This window comes from Macrobrachium nipponense, chromosome 32 (assembly GCF_015104395.2).
Source record: "Macrobrachium nipponense isolate FS-2020 chromosome 32, ASM1510439v2, whole genome shotgun sequence".
In the NCBI taxonomy this organism is placed as follows: domain Eukaryota; kingdom Metazoa; phylum Arthropoda; class Malacostraca; order Decapoda; family Palaemonidae; genus Macrobrachium; species Macrobrachium nipponense.
The window spans coordinates 15,703,830-15,728,422 of NC_061094.1; the positions used below are offsets into that span (position 1 = coordinate 15,703,830).

At 41.2% G+C, this 24,593-nt stretch overlaps 1 protein-coding gene across 1 annotated transcript; it reads right to left on the reverse strand.

Annotated features, from left to right (window-relative positions):
- Nucleotides 1-20,663: 20,663 nt before the first annotated feature.
- LOC135207371 (uncharacterized) lies at nt 20,664-23,078 on the reverse strand. Its single transcript, XM_064239099.1, has 3 exons — nt 22,743-23,078; nt 21,330-22,530; nt 20,664-21,205 (listed from the first exon to the last, which is right to left on the reverse strand). The coding sequence occupies exons 1-3, from the start codon at nt 23,076-23,078 to the stop codon at nt 20,664-20,666; spliced, it is 2,079 nt and encodes a 692-aa protein (XP_064095169.1).
- Between the last annotated feature and the right edge of the window lie 1,515 nt (nt 23,079-24,593).

A 24,593-nucleotide genomic window follows, 5' to 3' on the forward strand; every position in this document is an offset into this window, starting at 1 on the left:
CATCTTGTCCGTTTCTCTGGTCATTTTCATAGGCCGACACGAGCTGAGCCCAGAAAAGAAAGGGATTTTGACGAAGGAAAAATCTATTTCTGGGTGATTGGCTTGTGTCGCCCTATGAAACCCACCCTGTCTTCTTTTACCCACCCTGCAGGACAAGATGTTCATAGATTAAGGATGACCGCTAGGGGCGCTGCTGTCCGTGGCGTCGGTAGTAGTAGTAGTAGCGGCCGCATCACCCTTTGGTATCAGCTCTCTCTGGTGGGGATTTTATGTTGGAAGGTCTAAATGGTGAATGACTCGTGGTAGTGATCCCACTCGCCTATATTCTCATACCGACACTTCTTTTATAGTTGTGCGAGTCAGTTTTACTGACATTTCTTAATTTTGTTTTTTCTCTGGTAATTTTAGAGTTAAATTTTACCATAGAAAAGAATGATATTACGGATACTTTCATAGGGCGACACGAGCCAATCACCCAGAAATAGATTTTTCCTTCGTCAAAATCCCTTTTTCAGTGCTAACCGCACCACAGATACTACGTACTAGAACATAGCAAAATCAGATAATATAATGTTAAGAGTGTCATTCTCGAATAGATGTGGTTCTTTCACCCTTATTATGTCGTGCAATGTAGACGTACATATCTTTACAAAATGTATGGGCATACGAATATATTTGGTTTTCACATGAATACAAATACAGTAACATAGTTCCTGTCTGTCGATTACCTGACAGACGGCAATACGCAGTGAAAATCAATCAATAAATTCTTATGAGACAGACACTAATAACTATAATAAAAGAAAAATGGCATGGAAACAAGTGAATAGACAAAAATATTAGAAAATAAAATCGTTGTGAGAGGAATTCCTCACACCCTCCCCCACCAAAAAATTCATACAACACATGTATAGTGTCCATATAACGCTCCTTCTCGAATCAACTGTTTTCTTTGTTCGTCAGCTTTAGCAGCAGTTCTTCTCATGGGCTGACGATCATACACCACTTGTAGAGGCGAGGAACCTGTTGAGGTCGTAGGGTCATCCTCCGCAACACTCTCTAGGCCGCCTCTCCATGGTGATCGGGGTGTTATGAGCTTCCATTCTAAATTCTGATCCGTCAGGTAATTTCTTACTTCGGGCTCTTCGCTGATATCTCTTAGAAACTTACCGGCTGCGATGAAGTTTGGCGCATTATCACTTATTAAAACTTTCGGAAGTCTGTGTCTTGCCGCGAATTGTCTAAAAACAAGGAGGAATTCTTATGCATTCATGGATTTGCACACATATAGGGCAACTGCTCTTGACGTAGCGCATGTAAACAACAAGACATACGCCTTCTCGTTCTCAGCTTCATTTTCAGACACATTAATGTTTGTTCATGAAACTTACCTGTCAGATATATATATAGCTGTATTTTCTGAAATCCGACAGAATTTTAAAAACTTCCGACACACGCAGTGGTCGGCCAGGTGGTTAGTACCCATTCCCGCTGCTGGGAGGCGGGTATCAGGAACCATTCCCATTTTCTATTCATAATTTTTCTGTCGCCGGTGCTGAAAACCCCTGTTTTCAGTACCTCCGTCTTAGGATTTTGGAAACTTCATTGCCGCTAAGTATCCTAATTGTATTTTGATTTATTTACTTGGATTTGTGGCTAGGCATACGCTATCTTAAATTGATTTGAATTTGATTAATTTTTGCATAAGATATCTGAATCTAGTTAGGCTAGTTTCAGACGGGGTTGTCTGCAAAGATAGGGTGTGGCTACCGAAAGCTTCGGTAGATCTGCACTTGGTATGTACGAGGGGTATGGGTCTTGCTTCTTTGTTGAGATTTGTCATGTAAGGAGTGTGAGACTTTGTCTATTCCGTAAGGAAGACATATGATTCGTATGTACTCAATTAATCAGTAAACATGTCTAATTCCGTAAGGAAGACGTATGATTCGTATGTACGCAATTATCTAGTAACAAACAGTCAGGGTAGTGAACCTGCTAACCTCCTGTAGACTTTATTTTGCCTCCAACCCTGTAGTATGGCCTACGGGCTATGTATATGTCTACGAGAGGTGCTCGCTCTCCTTCATTGCTGTGAAGAGTGCTACTTCTGTAATTGTTACTCCTAACCCTGTAGTGTTGCCTTCGGGCCCTAAAACAGTGTCTGTAGAGGAATCGCCCTTTCTCTGATACTCTTTCGATTCGTAACTTAGAATCGAAAGTGCTTGCCTTAGAGAGCAAAAGTGAAGTGCAGAAGTGCAGTGATACCCCTTGTGTAGTGGAGGGTGCGTCAGATCGGCCTTGTTTCGCCTCTAGGCCGGGACCTCTGCTTGACTCCCAGGACCCGGGGAGGGAGCATGTCGAAAGCCTAAGGAGGGTTACAAGGAACCCCCACCGATCTGGCGTGCCTTCGGCAGTTTCTGATGAAAATCCCCAGACTGCCAAAGTGCGTGCGCATGCACGAATCCTGAAGGAATGCTTCTCGTCCTCCGAAGCGTCCTCCCCGTGCAGGGGTTGGAGCTTTCGGAAGGCCTAGCGCCCTCTAAATAGAAGCTTTATAGAAGAGGACGCTTCACATCCTCTCTCTCTCTCTCTCGTTATGCGTTTCAGTGAGAAGTAAGAGGCGAACGTTGCCTGAACTCGTGTCCGTCCTTTCCACCGAGAAATACGTAAAAGAAGTCATAGTAGCATGGAAGCTTTTGAGAGCGGGACGTCCAAAGCTTTTTTGTACTGTCAGAATAAGAAGGAGTCGTTCCCTCTCGACTTGAACGGGGTACGCTCGGATGGACGCCAGGCGCTGCGCCAGTGGATGCCGAGCGCGCGCCAGTGGACGCCGAGCGCGCGCCAGTGGATGCCGAGCGCGCTCCAATGGATGCCGAGCGCGCGCCAGTGGATGCCGAGCGTGCACCAGCGCACGCCAGGTGTGTCGCCTGGCTGAACGTTTTCTGTTGAACTCTTCAAGCTCGTTGTTTGGCAGATTTGGGACCTAAAGAATTTTTACCTCTACCTTCAGTGATACCTTCTACCTCACCTGCAAAGAATGTGAAGTAGGCAGTGCTTCGGAGGAAGCTTAAAGTGAACAGACAACTTCTTCGAAACCCAGCAAGACATCGGGTTTCGTGAATTCAAGAGGTCTCTGTCAATTAATATTGCTTTTCGCATAGGTCGATGGAGTTAAGGAAAGCTCAAGGGTAAGATCTCGTTTGCTCTACGCAGTCAAGACTTTTGTGATAAGGCAGTTACGAGTTATGTAAAAGCTCGACGTCCTACACGTCATGACGCTCGACTACTTTCGGTAGGATTCTTGCAAAAGCACTCATCAAGAGGAACCTCTTCAGGAAAGCGCAAGACAGGACTTCCTTTGCCATACTGCCAATAAACGATTGATACGGGAATCGGAAAAATAATATGCTCGACTTCCTGGATTACGTTTTGTCAATTCAGATGATTTTCCCATTGACAATATACTATCGTTTTGTCAAGTAAGTGGGTATCCCCTCATTGACAAAATATCTCTTTGTCCCCTAAATGGTTAGTTCTCATTGACAAACATCTTTAACTTTATATTGCGTAAGCGGATAAGCTCTTATTGACAAGGTTCGGAAGAGAGCTCATTCATCAGTCGCAGACTCGTACAAGAAATAGACTTGTAGACTACGTCAATGACCGCTTATGTCCAGTAACATAAGAAGCTTGAGCTGTCTGCTGCGATTCTCTAAGTTTTGTTCATGAAACTTGCCTGTCAGATATGTATGTAGCTGTATTTCCGAATTCAGCTATACGTATATATGTCTGCCAGGTAAGTATGAACAAACTTTATTGTAATATAATATCATATTTTGCCTTGCGTTATTTTACTACTGGTTGGTTCGAGTCATATACGCTTGCTGTAGTTACTTCTTCGGATGGCAACCCGAGAGCTCAATTTCTAATTATTTTAAGGACATTTAATCGTTACTCCCTGTCAGCCTTCCAGGAGTTTCCGATTTATCTTTTACCGTTGTATGGTAGTGTTCTGACGACACAAACGCATCTATATATTTAGCGTTTTCTGTTTCGCTTAAATATACCAGCTTGAGAGTCTCTTTCTGCTCAAAAAATAACGGACCTATTTCTTCGTAGAATAGGGTAGCTGGCAACCCAGACATAAAGTTAAGAGACGACGTTCGTAAGCTGCTGGCTGCTGCTGTGTCTGTCTGTCCTCCAGTCCAACCGAGCCAGTAACAGATCGTGCGCTGTCATGCGCGGTAGGTTACGTCTCTCTCTCCTGCGGGGTTGACTGACTAACCGTATCTCTGTGCTGGCGGTTACATCTCTCCTGCGGGATTGACTGACTAACTGTATCTCTGTCCTACAATCATGGACTTTAGCCTAAGATTGAGGGGATTTCTTACGTGAATGAATAAACGTTGCATTCGTTTTGCCTTACTATGTTCAACAGAATTATCTCTTAATCCTTTCGGTGCTCGTTACCGCACGGTATAGAACTACGAGTCTACCGCAACATTGCACTTTTATATGCTCTCCTGCTTAGGCAAAGCGCAGCCTTATTAGGGAAGTAAGCATACTCGGGGAGGGAAAGGATGAGCTTTTCCCCGAAAAGACTGCAATTCAGACCTCCACAGTTTTTTCCTACTGGGAAACTGAAATATTATTCAAGATCTAGGAATGATTCTGAACATCTCTCAGTGCGTCTATCACCTGAGGTGATAGAAAGAAGATGCCGAACATCTGGATAGGGTTTCAGATGTCCTGGATCTTAATCTGAAAGAAGTAAAACAAAGCAATTCGGGGTCGTCCCTCCAGTCCTCGAAACGAGTTTTTTGGAACCAGTGGTCCCAGATCAACTCTGATATTCCACAGCTCTCTCATATCTTAAGAAGTATCTTCTCTCGGTCCCTGTTCGAGTTTACGAGAAAGAGCCTATTATAACAACAGGCGTAGAATGTAACGATCCTCTAGAGGTTCGTTACAGGATTGCAAAAGTCAGTACGAATCGTCTCGATCGACGGCAGCAACTATTGACTTCCGAGTGGAATCTTTCTTTAGAAGTATGTTGAGAGTTGTGGAGACTTTAGGGACGCCCTTTCATTCTTCTCTTCGATATGTTGAGGACGAAGAGGCTTCTTCTTCTTCTGCTCCCTTATTCTCGATCCGGGATCGGTACCATTATACGCCATCCTATGATATTGAACGGGGATGGATGTTCAGTCTCTTTTCCCCTTTTTTTTTTTCAATCGCTTAGGAAATGTAATAAGAGGATTTATGACGTCACAGGAGCGACAATGACGCTGATCGCCCATGTGGCTTCAGGATCCTGGATTCACAGAGGTCACGTCCTTCCTAGTTCACTTTCCAAGGACCTTTTCCGAGAGAGTCGGTCTACTCTAACTCGAAAGGTACCTATAACCTCTCCGCTCTGAGTCTGACTACGTTCAGACTATCGAGATGTTGACAGGAATTGAAGATTACCGTCTTCCATTTCCGTCTGAAGAATGGGATAAGCTTGGCAGTCACAACTATTAAAGATACGCAAATATGTTGTTGACGGCCTTTGGGCTCAGAGATTTGCTTCTGTCAAACAACAAAGCCCTTCACGATCATTGAGTTCTGTGGAATCTCGAAACTCGCTCACCATCTACTTTTTGTCTCACCTGTTTTCCTCGGAGTCAGACACTCGTGCGAGATCAGGCGACATATAGTAGCCCTGAGTTTCTTGTTGACGAAGTCGGTTGCGTTTATACACCCCCGATGATCGTGTAACATGAGACCAGGTTGGACTGTCAGGCATTCTTCCTTCGGAACTGAATCGCCTTTTTGCTCCTCGCTCCTTTCTCCTGGCACCAGTAGCTTGAGTCAGGAGTTGCTCAGATGATTCGCTGACGACGTTTGGGTTGCGTTGAATACACCCCCCCAAGGTTTGCTTAGATTGAATCGCCCAGGCAGTCCAGAGACTCATCCTTCAGCGAAGAATAGTGCTTATGGTCTTCAGGGTACAGCCTTGCTGTCCTTGATTCGTCTGACTGGTCAACTGGTCGGTCACCTGACTTTAGTACAGACGACTGACTGTGCATGTCCAGATCGAAGCTTTCAATATGGAACTTAGACGTAGTCTGAAGTTCTTGATGTCAAAAGCATTCGAACCTCTCCTACCTGTTAACTCTTGCATGTGATCAGGAAGGCCTTCTTCTAACCACCCTAGATACGACAAAGAGGGTTAGTGAGATTTTAAGCCATCGTCAATTTTTGGCTTTAGAGAACACAAGGCAGTGTGCTCTCTAAGCCTTCCGTTGTGGCCTAAGAATGGAAACCCGTTTTGTCCTTGGGCCAGGAGCTTGGAAGCAAGGATGGCACCAAGTTAGTGGGCAGGAGCCAGAGAGAGTCCTGTGCCCTGTCGGGTCTCTCAAGTTTTATCTACATAAAACTCAAAGTCGAAGTCATTCGGGCAATCTGCAGTGTTCCGAAAAGACCAGACTTGCCCATATCGAAGACACCCTGGCTTTAGTGTTAAGGAGGTTCTTTCAAAAATGCTCCTTCATTGTGTTTGCACAAGATTTGAAATCTTTTTATCTGAATGCTCACGAGGTGAGGGCGCGGCCTCGGAAGCATTTCAACAGAGCATGGCACTCAGCAACATCCTGAGTACCATGTTTTAGCGAAGCAAACTCTGTGTTACTTCACACTCCCTGCGAGATGTGAAGATGGCATATGAAGATCTGCTGCTCGCTAGGGCCATACGTGTCTGTAGACACAATCTTGGGGGCAAGAAGTACCACTCATCCTTTTATCTGTAGAAAATGGTTAGGAAGAGCTCTTAATTTAGTTGTTGAGTCGCCGACAACGGCGACTTCTTAACTCTTAAGCCTTAGTTAACACACCTTAACTTTGGCTAGGTTGGTCAGGTGGTGATATATATATTTATATATATTTATTTTAATTCTTAGCCCTCATGGTATGGTCAATATGGTCTAGTCACGTCGTGGTCTCGCCCATGTTGACAGATCATCTGGAGTGCACCAGCTCTATAGGTCTCTACCTCGCTGGCAACTCTAGTAGCACAAGCAGACTTACATGGCAGTAACCACGAAGCCAGCTATGCTAACAGGTGGAACCAAGATGTAAATCATCTGCATGCATTTGTTTCCCAAATCCTTCTATTCTGTCCCTTCCCACCTCCAACGATGGGATTCAGCTATATATATATCTGACAGGTAAGTTTCATGAACAAAATGATATTGTTATGATACAATAAAGTTTGTTGCATACTTACCTGGCAGATATATATCATCAAGTACCCACCACCTCCCCTCCCAGGGGAACAGTGGAAATAAAATTTAATTTGAATAGAAAATGAGAATGGTTCCTGATACCCGCCTCCCAGCGGCGGGAATGGGTACTAACCACCTGGCCGACCACTGCGTGTGTCGGAAGTTTTTTGAAAAATTCTGTCGGATTTCAGAAAATACAGCTATATATATATCTGCCAGGTAAGTATGAACAAACTTTATTGTATCATAACAATATCATTTTTCCGTATAGTCAACGCCGACACAGGAAAAAGGGACTTGATGCTTAACTCGTTTGGGTAGTAACGGGGGAAATCCAGGCAGACTTAGAGGTTGATTTTGTGCTTTCTTACACAATAAGCACTCTTTCAGGATCTTCTTAACAGACTGTCTCATTTTTCCAGCCCAAAACTGTTGTCTCAATATAACCACAAGTGCATTCGTGTTGCAGTGCAAGTTGAGTATGTGATAATGAGACACTATAAGTTGCTATAAGGGGTGTCGGCTGGCCACGTATACTGGATGCTTAGCGAATTCTGGCAATTCTGCATTATGAAGTCTTCCTTGGCACTTTCATCAACATAAAGTCCTAATTGTCTGAAAAGATTCCTTAACTCAGAGGGAACACTAGAACTGGTTTGTAACCCATTAGTCAACGCGCGTCCCCCTTGAAGTGGGACCATCTTGACGTGGTGAGGGGGCTCTTGACACCCGGGAATTTGTTCCCGGGTTCGAGTCAAAGAGTCCCATAGATCATCGTATAATTTGGATTAATTGTTGTGGAATTTTCCACCTTTGTAAAATTTATTAGACATGAAAATAGGAAAAGGTATCATAGCTGGGACTGGGTTTATATCCAAAACTAAATAGTGGGAACTGTGGTAGGATCATCAACTGCCCAATAATGTTCGGACCTGAGAGATCAGGTGGAGCTATTCTTTAGAGCTGGACCACGGATTCCAGGGGGTTCTGGTTCTGGGTTATTGGACTCTCGGCATTCTATCCAGTTTGCCCCATAACATGATTGGGGTGGGGATGATTGTATTCTAGTAATACTCTCAGTCCTATCAAGCGGGTTTGGCCTACACTTGAACCACTCTAATCATGTTCTGCCATTCCCAATGGGGTAGGGTAGGGATGTGGACATTTGGGATTCGGTTCTCACTTGTGCCATTGGTGGCGGAATAACTCCAAGAAAGGCTGATGATATTTTTTTTTAAGGTTTTCAAGTCAAGTATATATATATATATATATATATATATCCATATATATATATATATATATATATATATATATAGATAATATATATATATATAATATATATATATAATTATATATATATATTTTTATTTTTTTTATTTTTAATTTTTTTTATTTTATACCCCCTCTTAAATCTTTATGACAAATAAATATAAAGGGTTTTAGAGTACCCCGCCTGGACCTTTTGATGCTTTGGCGCAGATGACGACTATGGACAAGGACTTGGACCACCCCACCAGGAAATTTCAATTAATCAAGAGCACGATGGTAGCTCTACAAAACATTGTGTTGGAAAACTATCTAATTTGTGAAAAACTTGCGAGTGCTACATGTCGTGGGCATACCAGTGCAGTGCGACTATGACATTATTTTGACAACCTTCCGTTCCTTTGGAACTATAATTGAAATAAGGATGAATTTCCTTGAAGTCACATCAAAATGGGAAGCATGGAATACTTTTGATAAATATGAAGATGCCATTAAGGCTAGTAGTAATATCAATACAGTACAAATAAATCAGTGTATTATAGAGGGAGCTTTGACCGATAAAGTACCCAAAAATTTAGATAGCTATGTACCATCTGAATGGGTTCAAGATATACATCAGAAAAAACAGAGGGTAACTAATCCATCCAGAACACCCAAACCCATCCTATGTGGCTAGTTGCAACAGCGAAGGAGGAAACTTACAATATTATAAGTTCTGCAGGTATCTCCAGAAAAAGGTGGTGGGAGGAATAAATATTGGAGATATATCTAGATTTGGTAAACATACAGTGCTAATACATGCTAAATCAAAAACGCAAGCACAAATGCTATCTGCAATGAATCCTTCTGGGCATGATATGATTAAAGAAATCAGACCCCACCTGAATTTTAGTTATGGCCGAGGTGTCATTTTTGACAAAGATTTATATGAGTTCACAGAAAGTGAGATCCTTGAAATGAGCCCATTGACAGTGTGGAAAGTAAAAAAGACACCCATTGTTAATATGATAATTTTGACCTTTGAAGACCCTAACGTTCCATCCCATGTAATCATTGAAAATGAAAGTGTTTGAATAAGACCCTTCCTCCCGAAACCTATTCAATGTTTCAACTGTTTCAAGTTTGGTCATTCATCAAAAGTATGTAGGAACACAAAAGTTTGCATAAATTGCTCTGCCCCTGACCATGGTATTTGTTCTGAAACACCAAATTGTTGTAATTGTCAGCTGAACCATAAGGCTAATGATAAAAATGTGAAGAATACAAAGATGAACTGGCAGCAATAAAAAGGCTAATGCTGAACACATTAGATAGGATATGCCAAACAACAATTGGGCCAATCAAAGAGCTATGCAAGAGCTCTAAACCCGCTACCCCTTACTACCACAAGGGGTCCTGTGGGAGCACCTTCTCCTGCAGTAGGTGTATCACCTGTGGTAGAGGCCCGGGTATCTGGGTTGGGTGCTCAGTCACTGGAAGCAAGAGCACACACCACCAAAGCAGGCAAGCTGCCTGTGGTTGAAAAAGTCTCTCCTCCAGATGAAGAGGCTCTTCCATCATCTCTTCCATCTCCTACTTTTAAAGTAGTAAATCTATCACAGGCAGAATCTCTGCCTGATCTAATGGAATCAAAACAGTTAAGGAACCCCAAGAGAGGAAGGACTCCTTCAGGTTCTCCCCCTTATACTCCAAATAAGCATGCTTCGATATTTAACAGCTATAGTGTGCTTTCCCCCCAGATGCTGAAGCCTTGCCGAGGATGGGGGCTTAGGGTTCAGCAGTGGGCCCTGATGCCTGGTTGGGAACTACTTTCTTTGCTGGGCCTTGGTGCCCAGCTGTTGATACCAACTAAATGAGTCAGCCCTTTTTCCTTTTACTAAAACTTTTCTTCCTTCTGCTTCCTCCTTCTATAAGGCACGGATTTTATGTTGATGACTTGGATTGGTTTTGGACATGATTTGGACTTGTTCATTGGATTTGATGGAGGGTGAGGATGGTTGGCATGCCCCCTCACCCGTAGAACTCGAGTACCTAACGTGGTCGAGCGAGGGGAAAGTTTAGATGTCAAACCCTGCTCTTAGTGCTGGGTCTGATCTCGACGGACATCATGACGCCTTAAGCACTGAGGGTCGGGGTGTATATCTGGGTGGTACCCCTAGGGCAGCCCTGTATGGGATAACACTGTCCTCTAAATGTGGCTCCATGGTGGGTGGGGGGCTACCTGGACGAATCGTAAATTCTACGTCTTATGGAGACATTAAAACCTTCTGTTGACGACTTAGGCAAGGATAAGGACAAGGAAAATTCTGTTAATTCCTCCATTGTGACTTTGGAGCCTTTTTCAAAGGACCTCCTTGTTACAAACATTTTATATGTGAAACCAGTCCCCATTTAGACTGGAATTATGAAACTGTATTTAATGAATTTTGCAAATTTGGTAAAGTAAAAGAAGTAAGGAATAGACTTGGCAAAAAAAATTATGGGTTTTTATTTTTTGAATTTTGGGTAATTTTTCAATAACGAATCTGAAAGCTCACAGAGCCTACAGAGAGTTCAGATCAGATTCATTGAGTGTTGGACTCGCAGAGGCAAAAGAGGTCCCTAGGCATCTTGAGATTTATAGACCACCAAGTGAAATTAAAGATAATAGTAAAATTAGTAAAACCTCCAGATCACCAGACCCAGCTAATGTGGTTAATTATCACAACTCATGGTGAGAGAGGCAACCTCTTCAAAGTGAAGAGGTTGGTAAGCCAAGAAGATCGGCAATGTTGGGAGTCCTGAATTAACTCGCTTTGGGCGTAATAGTTTCTTAGTTCATGTGAAGACAGATATTCAATCGATAATGCTTCTAAATTTGAAGCTTGATCCTGAGGGTATGATAAAACAGGTAAAACCTCACTATAATTTTAGTTATAGCGAAGGGTGTTATATTTAATGAAGATCTACATGAAATGGATGAGGAGGAAATTTTGGAAATGTGTCCGGATGTGGTTTGGAAGGTTTTTAAAGTGCCCCGCTCATCGATGCTTATTTTAACATTTACAAGTTCATCTCTGCCATCTGAAATTATTCTTGATAGTGAAATGATGAAAGTTCGTCCTTATAGACCGAGAGTGCTCCAGTGCTTTAAATGTTTTGGTTTTGGACACTCTCTAACATTTGCACCAGAAATAAACTCTGTGAATCATGTGGCCAGCCTGAGCACGAGGAATGTTCTGGACCAGTAGTTTGCGTAAACTGTAAGGGTGAACATCGAGCCCGTGATAAGAACTGTAGTGCATTCAAGAAAGAACAAGATGCATTACTAAAATCTCTTGACGAACACATCAGTGTGGGACAGGCCAAAAAGCTGTTGGGCAGGAAAACCTATTCGGATGCCTTGAAGGCACATCAATTGAATACTGCTGCTTCTGGTGCCCCTTCTGGTGGGGCTCCCCGGTGCCCTGCTGGTGGGGCTTTCCACACCCCCTCTAGTGGGGTACCCCGTGCCCCCCCTGTTGGGGCCTCCCGTGCCCCCCCTGGTGGGGCTCCCGTGCCCCCCCTGGTGGGGCCTCCCGAGCCCCCCCTGGTGGGGCTTTCCCTGCCCATGGTGGGGCTTCCCATGCCCCCCCTGGTGGGGCTTCTCATGGGCCCCCTGTTGGGGTTTCCCATGTTGCAGAGACTCTGGTCAAGCCAGGGGACCCTGTTGGTTCAAGGGTTCAAGCCAGGTCTCAATATGTTTGACGACTTCTCTCTGTCAGGGACATTGCCTGACATTGAGCCCTCACCTGATCTTGACATTACAGTGCACCCGTGGAGATGACGGTGAGGAGATAGAGGCCCGCCTCTTTATTCGTCAGAAGAGGCCCTTTCTCCCCCTCTTCGCCTCATTCACGGTCACTCAGCAATCATAGAAAAAACAAAAGTAAAACTGAAAGGGCAAGTGAAAGCCCATCTTCTAAAGATCTGTAACACCTAGATCTAGGTCAAATAGTACATGGTAAAACTGAAAAGATCTCTCTCACCAGGACACAGATTCCTAAATTAGTAGGGAATTTTCTTAAGATGCCTTCCTCTAAATAATGGCTCTCATGCAGTGGAACATCCGTGGCTTTATACCAAATAGAGAGCAAGTTCGGGTTCTGTTTAGGGATCATGATCTATCTGCAATGTGTCTTCAGGAGACAAAGTTGGGAGAGCACACTCCCAACTTGGGTTTTTAATTATTCATTCCATAGGTCTCCACCCCTGATAGGTGTACGTGCTCAGGGAGGCACAGGCATCATAGTCTGCAAGTCTCTTAATCATAGGGTTGTTCAATTGAACACTGTGTTGCAGGCTTGTGCAGTTCAAGTTTTCAATCATAAATGGATCACTATTTGTTCTTTTATTATACCTAGATCCATCATTAGAAAGTAGATTACAGGATGCACAGGGTAATCCTCGTCAGCTAGAATTAAACGATCTTCAGACATTGATAGACCAGCTTCCTAAACCCTTCATTTTGATGGGGGATTTTAATGCCAAGCACACCTCTGGGGAGAGCCAAACTGCGACCGGTGGGGTTTAATAATAGAACAGCTGCTCGACTTAAATGACATCACTTTGATGAAATGATGGTTCCCCTACAAGACATGATGTTTTTCTTCATAATACTGACTCAGCCATTGACCTCACTATCTGCTCTTCGTCCTTGAGGTTTAGATTACCAGTGGGTAGTAGACCAGAATGATCATGGCAGTGATCATTGGCCCATTCACTTAAAGTTTTATGAAAAATATTCCATCTCCATGTTTTACCAAAATGGAAGGTAGGGGGAGGCGACTGGGGATTATTCAAAAAATCTACTGAAGTTGATCAAGATATAAAAGATTTTCAGAGCCCAATCATCCCGCTTACGAGTATTTAATCAGTATATTGCTGTGCGGTGCCATGCTGTCTATTCCTTCGAACTTCTGGTAAGCCTCGTCGTCCTCTAGTACCTTGGTGGTGTGATGCATGCGCCTTGAGCCGAAAGATAACTAGAACTTGCTACAAGAGATATCGTAGATATCCTTGCTTGGTAAATCAAATTATCTATAAAAGAGCTCTTGCTAAGCAAAAGAAAATATTTAAGCAGGCAAAGAGGGAATCGTTTATCAGATATATAAGTGAATTAAAATATGATTCCCCTATGTCGTTTGTCTGGAACAGAATCCGAAAAGCTGCAAGGGAATTTCTCCATCTCCCTTGCCTATTTTGAAAATTGATGGGCTTCTTCATATCTGAATTCTGGAGAAGTTGCAGAAACCTTTGGTAGGCATTTCTCCTAATATCTAGTGCCCTACATTACTCTCCTGCTTTCAGGAATATTAGGGATGGTACCACGGTTGTTTTCCGCTGTAAGTTTAAATTCAGAGTCGTATAATCTCCCGCTTCACCATGAAAGAATTAGATCATGCAATCTCGTTGTCTTCCCCAACATCTCCTGGGGAAGATGATATACTGTACTCAGTGATTTTTAATTTGCCTAGAAGTACAAAATTTCTTTTAGACATTTTAAACAGTTTTTGGCTTTCAGGAACTTCACCAGAGTCTTGGAAGATATCGATTATTGTACCTGTTTTAAAACCTTTTAAAGATTCCTTCCTTCCTAAGAACTATAGGCCAATTGCTCTAACCAGTTGTGTTAGCAAGATTTATGAGAGGATGGTCAATGCTCGACTTGTGTGGTATTTTGGATTCAAAGAATCTTTTATCTAATCGGCAGTTTGGCTTTAGGAAAAATAGAAGTACTTCTGACCCTTTGATGTTCCTTACTCGGGAGATACAGAATGCTTTTGCTGTGCAAAACCAGACTGTTGCAGTGTTCTTTGACCTAGAAAAAGCCTACGACACGACCTGGCGAGGGGTATCCTTTTGCAACTTGTAGAGTGGGGTGTTGTGGGTAATTTATTCTATTGTCTGAAAGATTTTTTGTCAGAACGTTACCTGAAAGTAAGAGTGGGCTCTTACATTTCTTCTGCTTTCCCTCAGGAAGAAGGGTTACCTCAGGGAAGCGTTCTTAGTCCCAACACTCTTAATGTAGCTGTCAACGGTCTACTAGAACAAGTTCCTGTCGGGGTGCATGGTCTGGCCTTTGCTGATGATTATGCAATAATCTGTAGTAAGTCCACAGCTGTTGAAGCTTGTCAAATGATCCCCAGACTGCTATTAATGCTTCACATCATGGGCCAGTGCTAAAGGGTTCAAATTTTCACCAGAAAAAACCAAAGCTATACGATTTTGTCGATTACGAAGAGTGGAAGAGATCCCTACGTTGTTTTTTAAACGATTCGATTTACCTTATGAAGATAGCATTAAGTATCTAGGTGTTACATTTGATAAGAAATTAACTTTTACTCAACATGTTAATGAAGTTGTATGTAACGTGAAACTTCGACTTAATATTCTTAAAGTTGTATCTAATTTTAACTGGGGGGCAGATCGAATTACCCTTTTGAGGATGTACCAGGTGTTATGCCTAAGCAAAATTGATTATGGTTGCCAAGTTTATGGTTGTGCGTGCAGACAACACTGCAGAAATTAGATCTTGTCCATAATATGGCTTTACGTATTTGTACGGGAGCCTATAGAACTTCACCAGTAGAAAGCCTATATGTTGAGTCGGTTTTCCCCCACTATTTATCCGTAGGGAGGAATTAGGCTTGAGAGCCATATCAAGAATACTTACGTCAAAGCTAAACCCTAACTATAAGTACGTTAGAGAACCAACTGACAGAGCCCCAAATAGACCGAGACTTCCAAAGCCGCTTGAGGTCCGACTAGCAAGCTCTGCCAGGGAGGTGGGATTACTTCCCCCTGCAGTAGCTGAAATTTCGCCTTCAAAGTTTCCTCCTTGGAATAGACCATGCCTAGAAATCTGCCCAATAGGGACAGCAGGAGCAACAGTTCTGGTGAACAATTGAGGGCAAGTTTCTTGGACCATGCTTCGAACATGGTGATTCTCATCATATATATACTGATGGCTCGAAGGGTTCTGATGGTGTTGGTTGCTCTGTAGTGACTGGTGGTAATATAATTAAAAAGAAACTTCCTTCTAATTCTTCTGTTTTTACAGCTGAACTGCTGGCAGTTTTGACTGCTCTTAAATATATCTTTTATAGTTCTTGTACAACAAGGTTTTTACCATTTTTACCGACTCTTTGAGTGTTTTATCTTCTCTAAAAAGCCTAGTCTCTTGCCAATCCTTTAGTGCAAGAAGTACAAGATTGGTTTTATCTTTTAATTAATAGAAGAGGATTTTCTGTTGATTTTGTTGGGCTCCGTCCATGTTGGAATTGTTGAGAATGAGCGAGCCGACGCTGGTGCTAAGGCTGCAACTAGGCTTAGGCACATTTCCAACATGGGCGTCCCCCCTGTATCTGATTTTAAAAGTACCATTCGATTTTATTGTAGAGACCAGTGGCAGGCCCACTGGTGTACTTTAGATAATAATCTTAAATTGAAATCGATTAGGCCTTCTGTTCATCCTTGGCCTCATAGCCGGATGGATAGAAGGTCTGAGATAGTTTTAGCTAGATTGCGTATTGGCCACACTAAATATACTCACGGGTATCTAATGATGAGTGGAGCAGATAGGCAGGTTCCTCGCTGTTCCTACCTGTCATGTGGATTTGACTGTGGTGCATATTTGGTGGAGTGCCCTCATTTTTGGAAACCAAACGTAAGAAGCTTGTTTGCTGGCAAATAAGTCTCTTGCCGATATTTTAGGTGAAGGTGCTCGGGCCAGAGCAAATTATTGACATTTTTAAAAAATATTGGTCTTTTTTACGAATTGTAGTTTTCTTTTAATTGTTTTTAGGTTTCTTGTTTTGTTTTTATGAATGAATGATTTGTATGTTAGATCGGTTGTGTGTATGTTTGTTTGTGTGACAGTGACTTTTTTTATTCTTAAGATATATATGCGCTGAATGGCCCCTCGGCTCCGGCGCTTGGCTATGTGCCAAAAATGTTATAATCTAATCTAATCTATAGTGTGCTTTCCTCAAGTGAAGCAAGTATTTCAATGGAACACAACCGCCAAGTTAAAGAGGTTGCACAGATTACAACGGTAGATGTTCACCCTCCTCCTAAAGAAAATCAGACTAGGAGAAATAAAGATCACAGGGTTGATCATAAAACGCCGTCTATTTCCAGACCACCTAAAGAGGAAAAAAGAAAGGCTTCCAAATCGGATTTGTAATGGCTGTATTCAACATCCTGCAATGGAACTGTAAAGGATTGCGTTCTCGTGCTGAAAATCTAAAGGTCCTCCTAAGAGAAACTAATCCTGGAGTAATTTGCCTGCAGGAAACTCAATTAGGTCCAGAGAAGTTCAGTCCTGAACTTAATTATGAGATCTTCACGTCCACCCCTCCAGTGGGTGATAGAGCACATGGAGGAGCAGCTATTATCGTGAGCAAATCACTGGAATGCTTGCCTGTAGCCCTCAGTACAAATTTACAGGCTGTTGCTCTTAAGACCACATTAGACAAGCAGATTACTGTGTGTTCCATCTACCTGCCTCCTAGATCAAACTTCACAAATGCTGATATCCAATCATTAATTGATCAACTGCCACAGCCATTTTTTATTCTTGGTGATTTTAATGCCCATAATCCGTTATGGGGAGGGCATACTTCAGATAATGAAGGTAAAATTATATAAGACATTATTAATAATAATGATATTGTGCTTTTAAATGATGGTACTATGACTTATCTAATATATATTTTAATTCTTACTCTGCTATTGATCTGAGTATATGTTCCTCTGCAATAGCTTAGATTTTATTTGGTCAGTAAATGAATTTTTAAATGGCAGTGATCACTATCCCATTCTTTTAAAGTTTACCAGAAATGTCCCTAAAGAAATGCCACAGAAATGGAAGCCATTGGAAGCTGATTGGGATAAGTATAAAAAGGATATCCATCTAGATAAACCATTTGAATCCTTTAACAACCATATTGAAGCACATGAGTATTGGACAACACTGTATTAGCCAGTGCAGAAGCCTCTATTCCAAAAACTACTGGAAAGCCAAGGAGACCAACAGTTCCATGGTGGGACAAAAAGTGTGCCACCTTAAGAAAAATTACTAGAAGATGCTACAAGAAATACAAATCAAGTGGCACATCCACTTCTAAAACAATATATCAGCGAGCCATGGCAAAACAACGCCGATACTTCCGTCGTGCCAAGAAAGACTCTTGAATTTATTATATAAATGGAATTAACTCTAAAACACCATCGATATTTGTATGGTAAAAGGTACGAAAACTAGCAGGGAAGTTTGTGCCACCCAAAACTCCCTCTTTGAGAGTAGGAAATAACCTCATTACAAACCCTTCAGATGTAGCTGAATCATTGGGTCAATATTTCTCCAACATTTCTAGCCCAAAAACTATTCTAGTGAATTCCAAAGAATCAGGAACACTCAGGTCAATCTGAATCTATCTGGTGATAACCGGGAGGCATACAATGCAAGATTTTCTCTTCAAGAACTACATGAAGCACTCTCTTCAACAGATGACGCTTCTCCTGGTGAAGATACTATTTTATATATAATGCTTAGGAAGCTACCTGAAGAGGGCCAAAACGCTACCTTCTTAAGATCCATTAATAAGATTTGGGAGACTGGAGTTATGCCGAGATCCTGGAAAAATTTCCATCATAATCCCCGTTCAAAAACCAAATAAAGATCCCCAACAAAGTTCAAGTTATAGACCTATAGCACTAACAATCTGTGTTTGCAAGTTAATGGAAAAAATGATAAATTATCGCTTGGTATGGCACTTAGAATCAAATAAGCTTCTCTCTCCTTTCCAATTTGGGTTTCGTAAAATAGATCTACCCTCGACCCACTTATGAGACTCTCCAACAAATTCAGCAGGGTTTTGTCAATCAGTGTCAGACAATAGGGGTCTTCTTTGATTTAGAGAAAGCTTATGACACTACTTGGCGTAATGGAATTCTTAAACAACTACAGAAAATGGGTATTAAGGGCAACTTAATTCGGTTCATTCCTTCCTTCCTATCCGAGAGATTAATAAAAGTGAGAGTAGGGAACTTTCTGTCGTCCCCCTTTAAACAAGAGGAAGGTGTTCCACAAGGAAGTGTTCTCAGTGTGACCCTCTTGCTGTCGCCATAAAATAGCATCTTGGATGAAGTTCGAAGCCCAGTTCGAGCTTCATTGTTTGTGGATGATTTGGCCATTTATTGCACTGCCTACGATGCTATAATCTGCATGTCGATATCTACAGAAGCTATTGATTCTGTCTCCAAATGGGCCAGGCTAAATGGTTTTTAAATTTTCAGCCATTAAGAGTGTTGCTATCCGCTTTTCAAGGAGCAGGCGTAAAGAGGTTATACCTAATTTAAAACTCGAGGGATCTATTTTACCATATGCTGCTGATGTCAAATTTTGGGAATGACTTTTGACTCAACAAAACTCACCTGGACCAAACATATTGATAACCTTAAATGTAAAATTAAAGCATCTTTCAATCCGTTTTGAAAGTAGTCTCTGGATATTGAGTGGGGAGCTGACAAGAAATGGTTTTTTTTATTAAGACTTTTATGATCACTTTGTAGATCAAAGCTTAGATTATGGGTGTCAGATTTATTCTTCAGCGTGTAAATGCAAACTTAACGACCTCAATATTGTCCATAACATGGGATTACGAATTTGCTCTGGTGCATTCCGAACATCTCCTGTTGAGAGTCTGTATGTAGATACCCTACGACGGGAGGAACTGGGTCTGCGCTACATGATGCGCATAAAAAGCAGTTCCGAAAATCCTTCCAAAAAGGTCATTCGCCAACTTGACAACAGGAAATTTTAACCAAGATAAGGCGACATCAAGGAAGTTGAATAATGATCTCTAATAAAAAAAAAAATCAGAATGTTTCTCAGTTAGTTGCCTCCGATTCCCCCCATGGCTTATCCCTAAAGCAAAAGTTTGTAACAAAACTATGGTCAAGAAGAACCTTTCTGATAAAATGGCAAAGAGTTTATTCTTAGAACATGATGTAACTCATGATGGTGCGTATAAGATTTATACAGACTGTTCCAAGTCAAGAGAGGGAGTTGGGCTAGCCGTAATTACAGAAGACACTTGTGAGGCTGCAAAACTTCCAAATTCGGCTACAGCAGACTTTCTGCCATTAATAGAGCATTAGCTATTGTTCATCGTACCGAGAAGAAGAAATTTGTTATATATTCGGATTCTAAAAGTGTTTTGGAGAGTCTTAATATTTGTAATACATCACATCCTTTGATTCTCCAAGCTCAAGAGTGGCTGTTTCGAATTTCTTGCAAACACAAAGCTGTTTCGTTCAGCTGGGTTCCTGCCCATGTAGGGATCAAAGGTAATGAAAAAGCTGATACAGCAGCAAAAAGAGTATGTAATAAAAGATCACTGGATATCCATGAAGTTCCATACATTGATATGAAGTCTCCTATTCGAAGCTATATCCGCCACAAATGGCAGGAGCGATGGTCCTCAAACCTCCTTGCCAGAAACAAGAAGCTGAAAACAATCAGACCTAATTTGAATTTTTGGCAGTCTTCGTTTCTTAGAGACAGGAGGACCGAGATTGTTTTAACGAGACTTCGTATTGGCCATTCCCGATTGACACACAGCTTTATACTTGAAGGAAGTGAGGCTCCAGTCTGTGCTCGCTGTGACTGCCTGTTGACAGTTGAGCATATTCTGGTTTGTTGCCCGGTGTATGGTGCTGCCCACAGGAAATTCGGTCTTTCAGGGAAACAACTTTCTTATATTTTAGGAGATGATGTTGTCAATAATCTTGTAAAGTTCTTAAAAGAGATTGATATATACTATAAAATTTGACTTATTTTAATAATATTCAATTTTACCTTTCACCTAATACACACAAGTGTATGCGGTTATACTTTTAATTGTATTTTAATATAAAAAAATATAATTTTTTTTAAATTTTTTTTATTTATTATTTTTTTTAAATGAAATAAGGTTTTAAGTTTCATTCCCATCAGATTATCATCACGTTCAATTACATTTCATTAATTATCAGATTATTTATTTCATTCCATTACAGCGCTGAATGACCATTATAGGTCCCAGTGCTTGGGCTTGTCCCTAAATTTCATAATCCATCCATCCATCCATTAGTCAACGCATAATATAGCGTTGGAAAAGCTTGACACTGCATGATTCTGATTAAAACAAGTAAATTATTACTTTCCCTGAATTTATCAGGAAATACTCTTCTCCCAAACAAGATCAATCTACCTACAATCCTTAATGCGTGTTTCAATGAGGAGAACTCAGAACATTTAAATACAAGTACATCATCATCAGGGTTTCTCAAAACTGGATCTACAATAATTTCATTTACATTAACAGACTCTATGTAAACTACATCCTCTTGTTCTGGAAACTTATTTTTGTCAATAATCCAGGTCGGGCCATGAAACCACAAACCTGACTTACTCAAAAGAGACATTGAAATACCTCGTGTAACTAAATCAGCAGGATTATCCTTGCTCTTGACATATAACAACCTGATGTTAAGACTGGACTTCAAGTCCTTGATTTCCTTTACTCTGTTGATTACAAACACTTCTTTAGATCTTTCATAAAATACCCAACTCAAAGCTACTCGTGAGTCACTCCAAACAGTACAATCTGAAAATTTATCCCCAAAAATCTCTAACAAATGAACAGCTAGGCGCATGCCTATAGTCAGAGCAAGTACGTAATTCTTGACGGGGGATAGTGAGTGGGGGGCTCGGAGCTACTCGAGACTTACTAATTAGCAAGTGACTTGTGTGCTTACTGCTAACAACATACGCACAGGCTCCATAAGCCACATGAGAGGCATCAACAAATACATGTAAGCTACAAGTTCCTTCATTAAAACAAGACCTAGGGACCTTGATCTCCTCAATAGAACCGAGTTGGTTTAACAATTCATTGAACTCTTTCTTTAAATCCATCATCAGTTCGTCATCCCAGTCAGTTTTCAGATCCCACAATTTCTTCACAAATAGTTTTCCCTTGATTGTTACGGGCGTTAATATTCCCAAAGGATCAAAGATGGTTGAAAGGAGAGACACAACCGTTCTCTTAGTCAAAGTACAAACATTTCCTAGATTATTCAAATATGTAACAATCTGAGAAGGCATCTTTACACTCAATGAGTCATTACAGGTATCCCACAAGAGACCGAGTAGTTTTACTGCATTCAAGTTGACAGTATCAGGGCTATGTTTATCATTAGATGAACTCAAATGGCTAGCCCATTCTCCCAAAGGCATATTAGCTTCCAACATAATTTGGTTTACCTTATTACTCTCGAGTTCTAAATCTTCACATTTCTCATAAGTTTTCATAAAGTTATCCACATAAAAGGACTTCTTTACTGAACTGGCAATGGGATCTGAATGGTTTTGCAAATGATACTGTATTGTCTGATTCAGCAGAAAAGGTGAACAAGTTGCTCCAAACAATAAAACTTTAAATCTAAAAGTCTTGACATGCTTAAAATCTCTATCAGCAAACCATAAGAATCTTGTGAAATCTCTGTGATTTTCATTAATTCCTATTCTAAGGAAAGCTTTACTTATGTCTGCTACTACAGCATATTTGTTCTGACGAAATTCCAGCAGCATATCTGTCAATTTCTTCGCCAGATTAGGTCCCGCATGTAAACAATCATTGAGGGACTTTGCATGGTGTGACTCCTTACTACTAGCATTGAAAACTATCCTAATTGGAGTCGTAGCAGATTCCTTAAAAACTGATTGGCGAGGTAAATAATGATTAATGCCATCAACTGGATCAAAGGAGTTATCTTCTAACTTTACCTCCTCAATAAATCCTAACTTAACATACTTATCTAAAACAGACTGATATTGATCAAACATGACTGGTTTAGACTGAAAGGTTCTCTTAAGTGAATATAATTGACCTAAGGCTTTTCTATAACCTGTAGGGGGTCTGGCATCGCTCTTAAATGGTAAATCAATCGTATATTTTTTATCAGTCTTTACAATAGTCTCACTGAAATGTTCGATCGCTGCTTGATTGTTATAGGATCTCGCATCCTTCCCGATGCCGATTGTATCTAATGACCAGTCTAGAAATATCCTCATCGTCAAGAGGATTTACAGAAGCAGTGACTCACGAGCAAACTATACTCTGTACTTATTACAGATCTTACATTTTCATCATCACTGATAACATTACAAGCCCAATTGGGTATAGGACCAAAAATAACAGCACCGGCAGTGCTACCAAGCAAACATACATCATCAGTCATATCGTGACAATACACAAATGCATTATAATAATCAGCACCAATAATCAAACCTATATCACTGAGGGTATCTGATTCAATATTCTTATCTGCCAGTTTAACACCTCGTTCTTGCAATCGCAGATACACGTTGTGTAGACCAGGTGTGTTTATGGAAGTGTTAACATGATTACAAACAACAGCATTTAATTTGATACGTTTAGTACCTGCTCGAACCATTACTCTTACTACATCAAACATTTTAGTTTCAACATTATCTCCAAACGGAATTTATGTAAGTTCCACTTGTTTTATGGGCACTAAGTTCAATTTCTCAACAACATCTGGGTTAATGAACGTTCTTTGAGATCCGCTGTCTAAAAATGCTCGAACCGGGATCCGATTCCCATCATTACTCAATAGAAGGGTGGCTGTCGGTAACGCTGTTGGTCGAAGAGATGCGACATTTTTCAAAGCTACTTGATTACTATTAACATTATTCTGAGAATTACTCTGATTACTCGTGGCCGCAGATTTCTGGCCAGTACTGAAACTAGGCTGCGATCGAGCAGTTTTTATAGGCTTATTATCAACTCTACTATGACCTGATTTGGTGCTAGAAGGTTGCTGAGACGAATTGACATTGACGCTCGTAGAATTAGGTAATAGTCTAGCACATAGGAATGTATGATGTTTACCATTACAGTTAAAACAATATGTCTTACTCTTACTGTTACATTCAAATAAACGATGACCCTTTCTTAAACAACCAAAGCACAGTTGTAATTCATTAATACGAGCTCTTCTAGTCTCTAAAGTATTGTATTTCGTGCAGACCTTACCGCTGTGTTCGCCTTGACAAAAACAACATGAAAAAGTTATTTTCTTAGGGGTATTTCTAACATTAGTTCTGAAAGCACTACTAGGCGAATTAGCTTGACGCTCGTTTTTCGAACTCGTGTTACGATCCTTGCCACTCTTAACTGGGTTGGATGGTGATGGCGTGGGGTTATGCATATTACTTCTACCTAAATGCTCAATTAATTTCTCAATGCCCTATCTCAATTGATCTACACTGAGTTCACAAGTATCATATCTCTGATACAAGGCTTGTAATGTTTCTTTTGATAAACACCGCTTGATAATTGCTTTCTTGTTAGAATCGCCACTCGTAATACTGGTAAAGCGTCTGACTGATGAACGATGCTATTCCATTTCATAAGGAAATCCATCAATTGCTCTGCATCATGCTCAGGGTGCGGTAAACTTAACAGCCGATTTGTTAAGTTCTCTTCTAATTTCCCAACGTTGGAAAAACGAGTTTTCAGTAAGCTTATTGCTGCAGTATAATTAGCTGGAGTTATAGCTAAACCCTCAACGGTTTCACATGCCTTACCCTTAAGATAACTAGTCAGCATAGTAAACTTGATGACATCATTCATGTCCTGCCTATCATGAATAACTGCTTTAAAAACAGTCCAAAAAGGATACCACTGCTCAATTTTGCCATCAAAAGTAGGTATCGTAATTTGAGGCAACTTAGGTTGTGGAATACTAGGGGTAGCAGGTACCGCAGGTGTCGGATTAACAGGTGTGGGCGCGGGCGCTGGGGCGGGCGCAGGTGTGAGTGCTGCTAACCGATCGGTGAGTTTGGAGATTTCGTTGTCCGCGCTAGAGAGGTAACTGTTAGTCCTCGTTATAGCATTTACTAATTCATGACCCTTAATCTCCTTATAATATTCAAAAGCTGCTGTCTGTAGTGAATCAGCTGCCTTC

Excerpts from the sequence above, each read along its gene's own strand:
- LOC135207371 (XM_064239099.1), bottom strand. The coding sequence starts at position 23,078 with ATGTTTGATGTAGTAAGAGTAATGGTTCGAGCAGGTACTAAACGTATC. Across the intron at positions 22,531-22,742 it reads TTATCAGTGATGATGAAAAT|AGCGATGCCAGACCCCCTAC; the intron begins GTAAGATCTGTA and ends TTACCATTTAAG. Across the intron at positions 21,206-21,329 it reads CACAAGTCACTTGCTAATTA|ATTGTACTGTTTGGAGTGAC; the intron begins GTAAGTCTCGAG and ends ATAAATTTTCAG.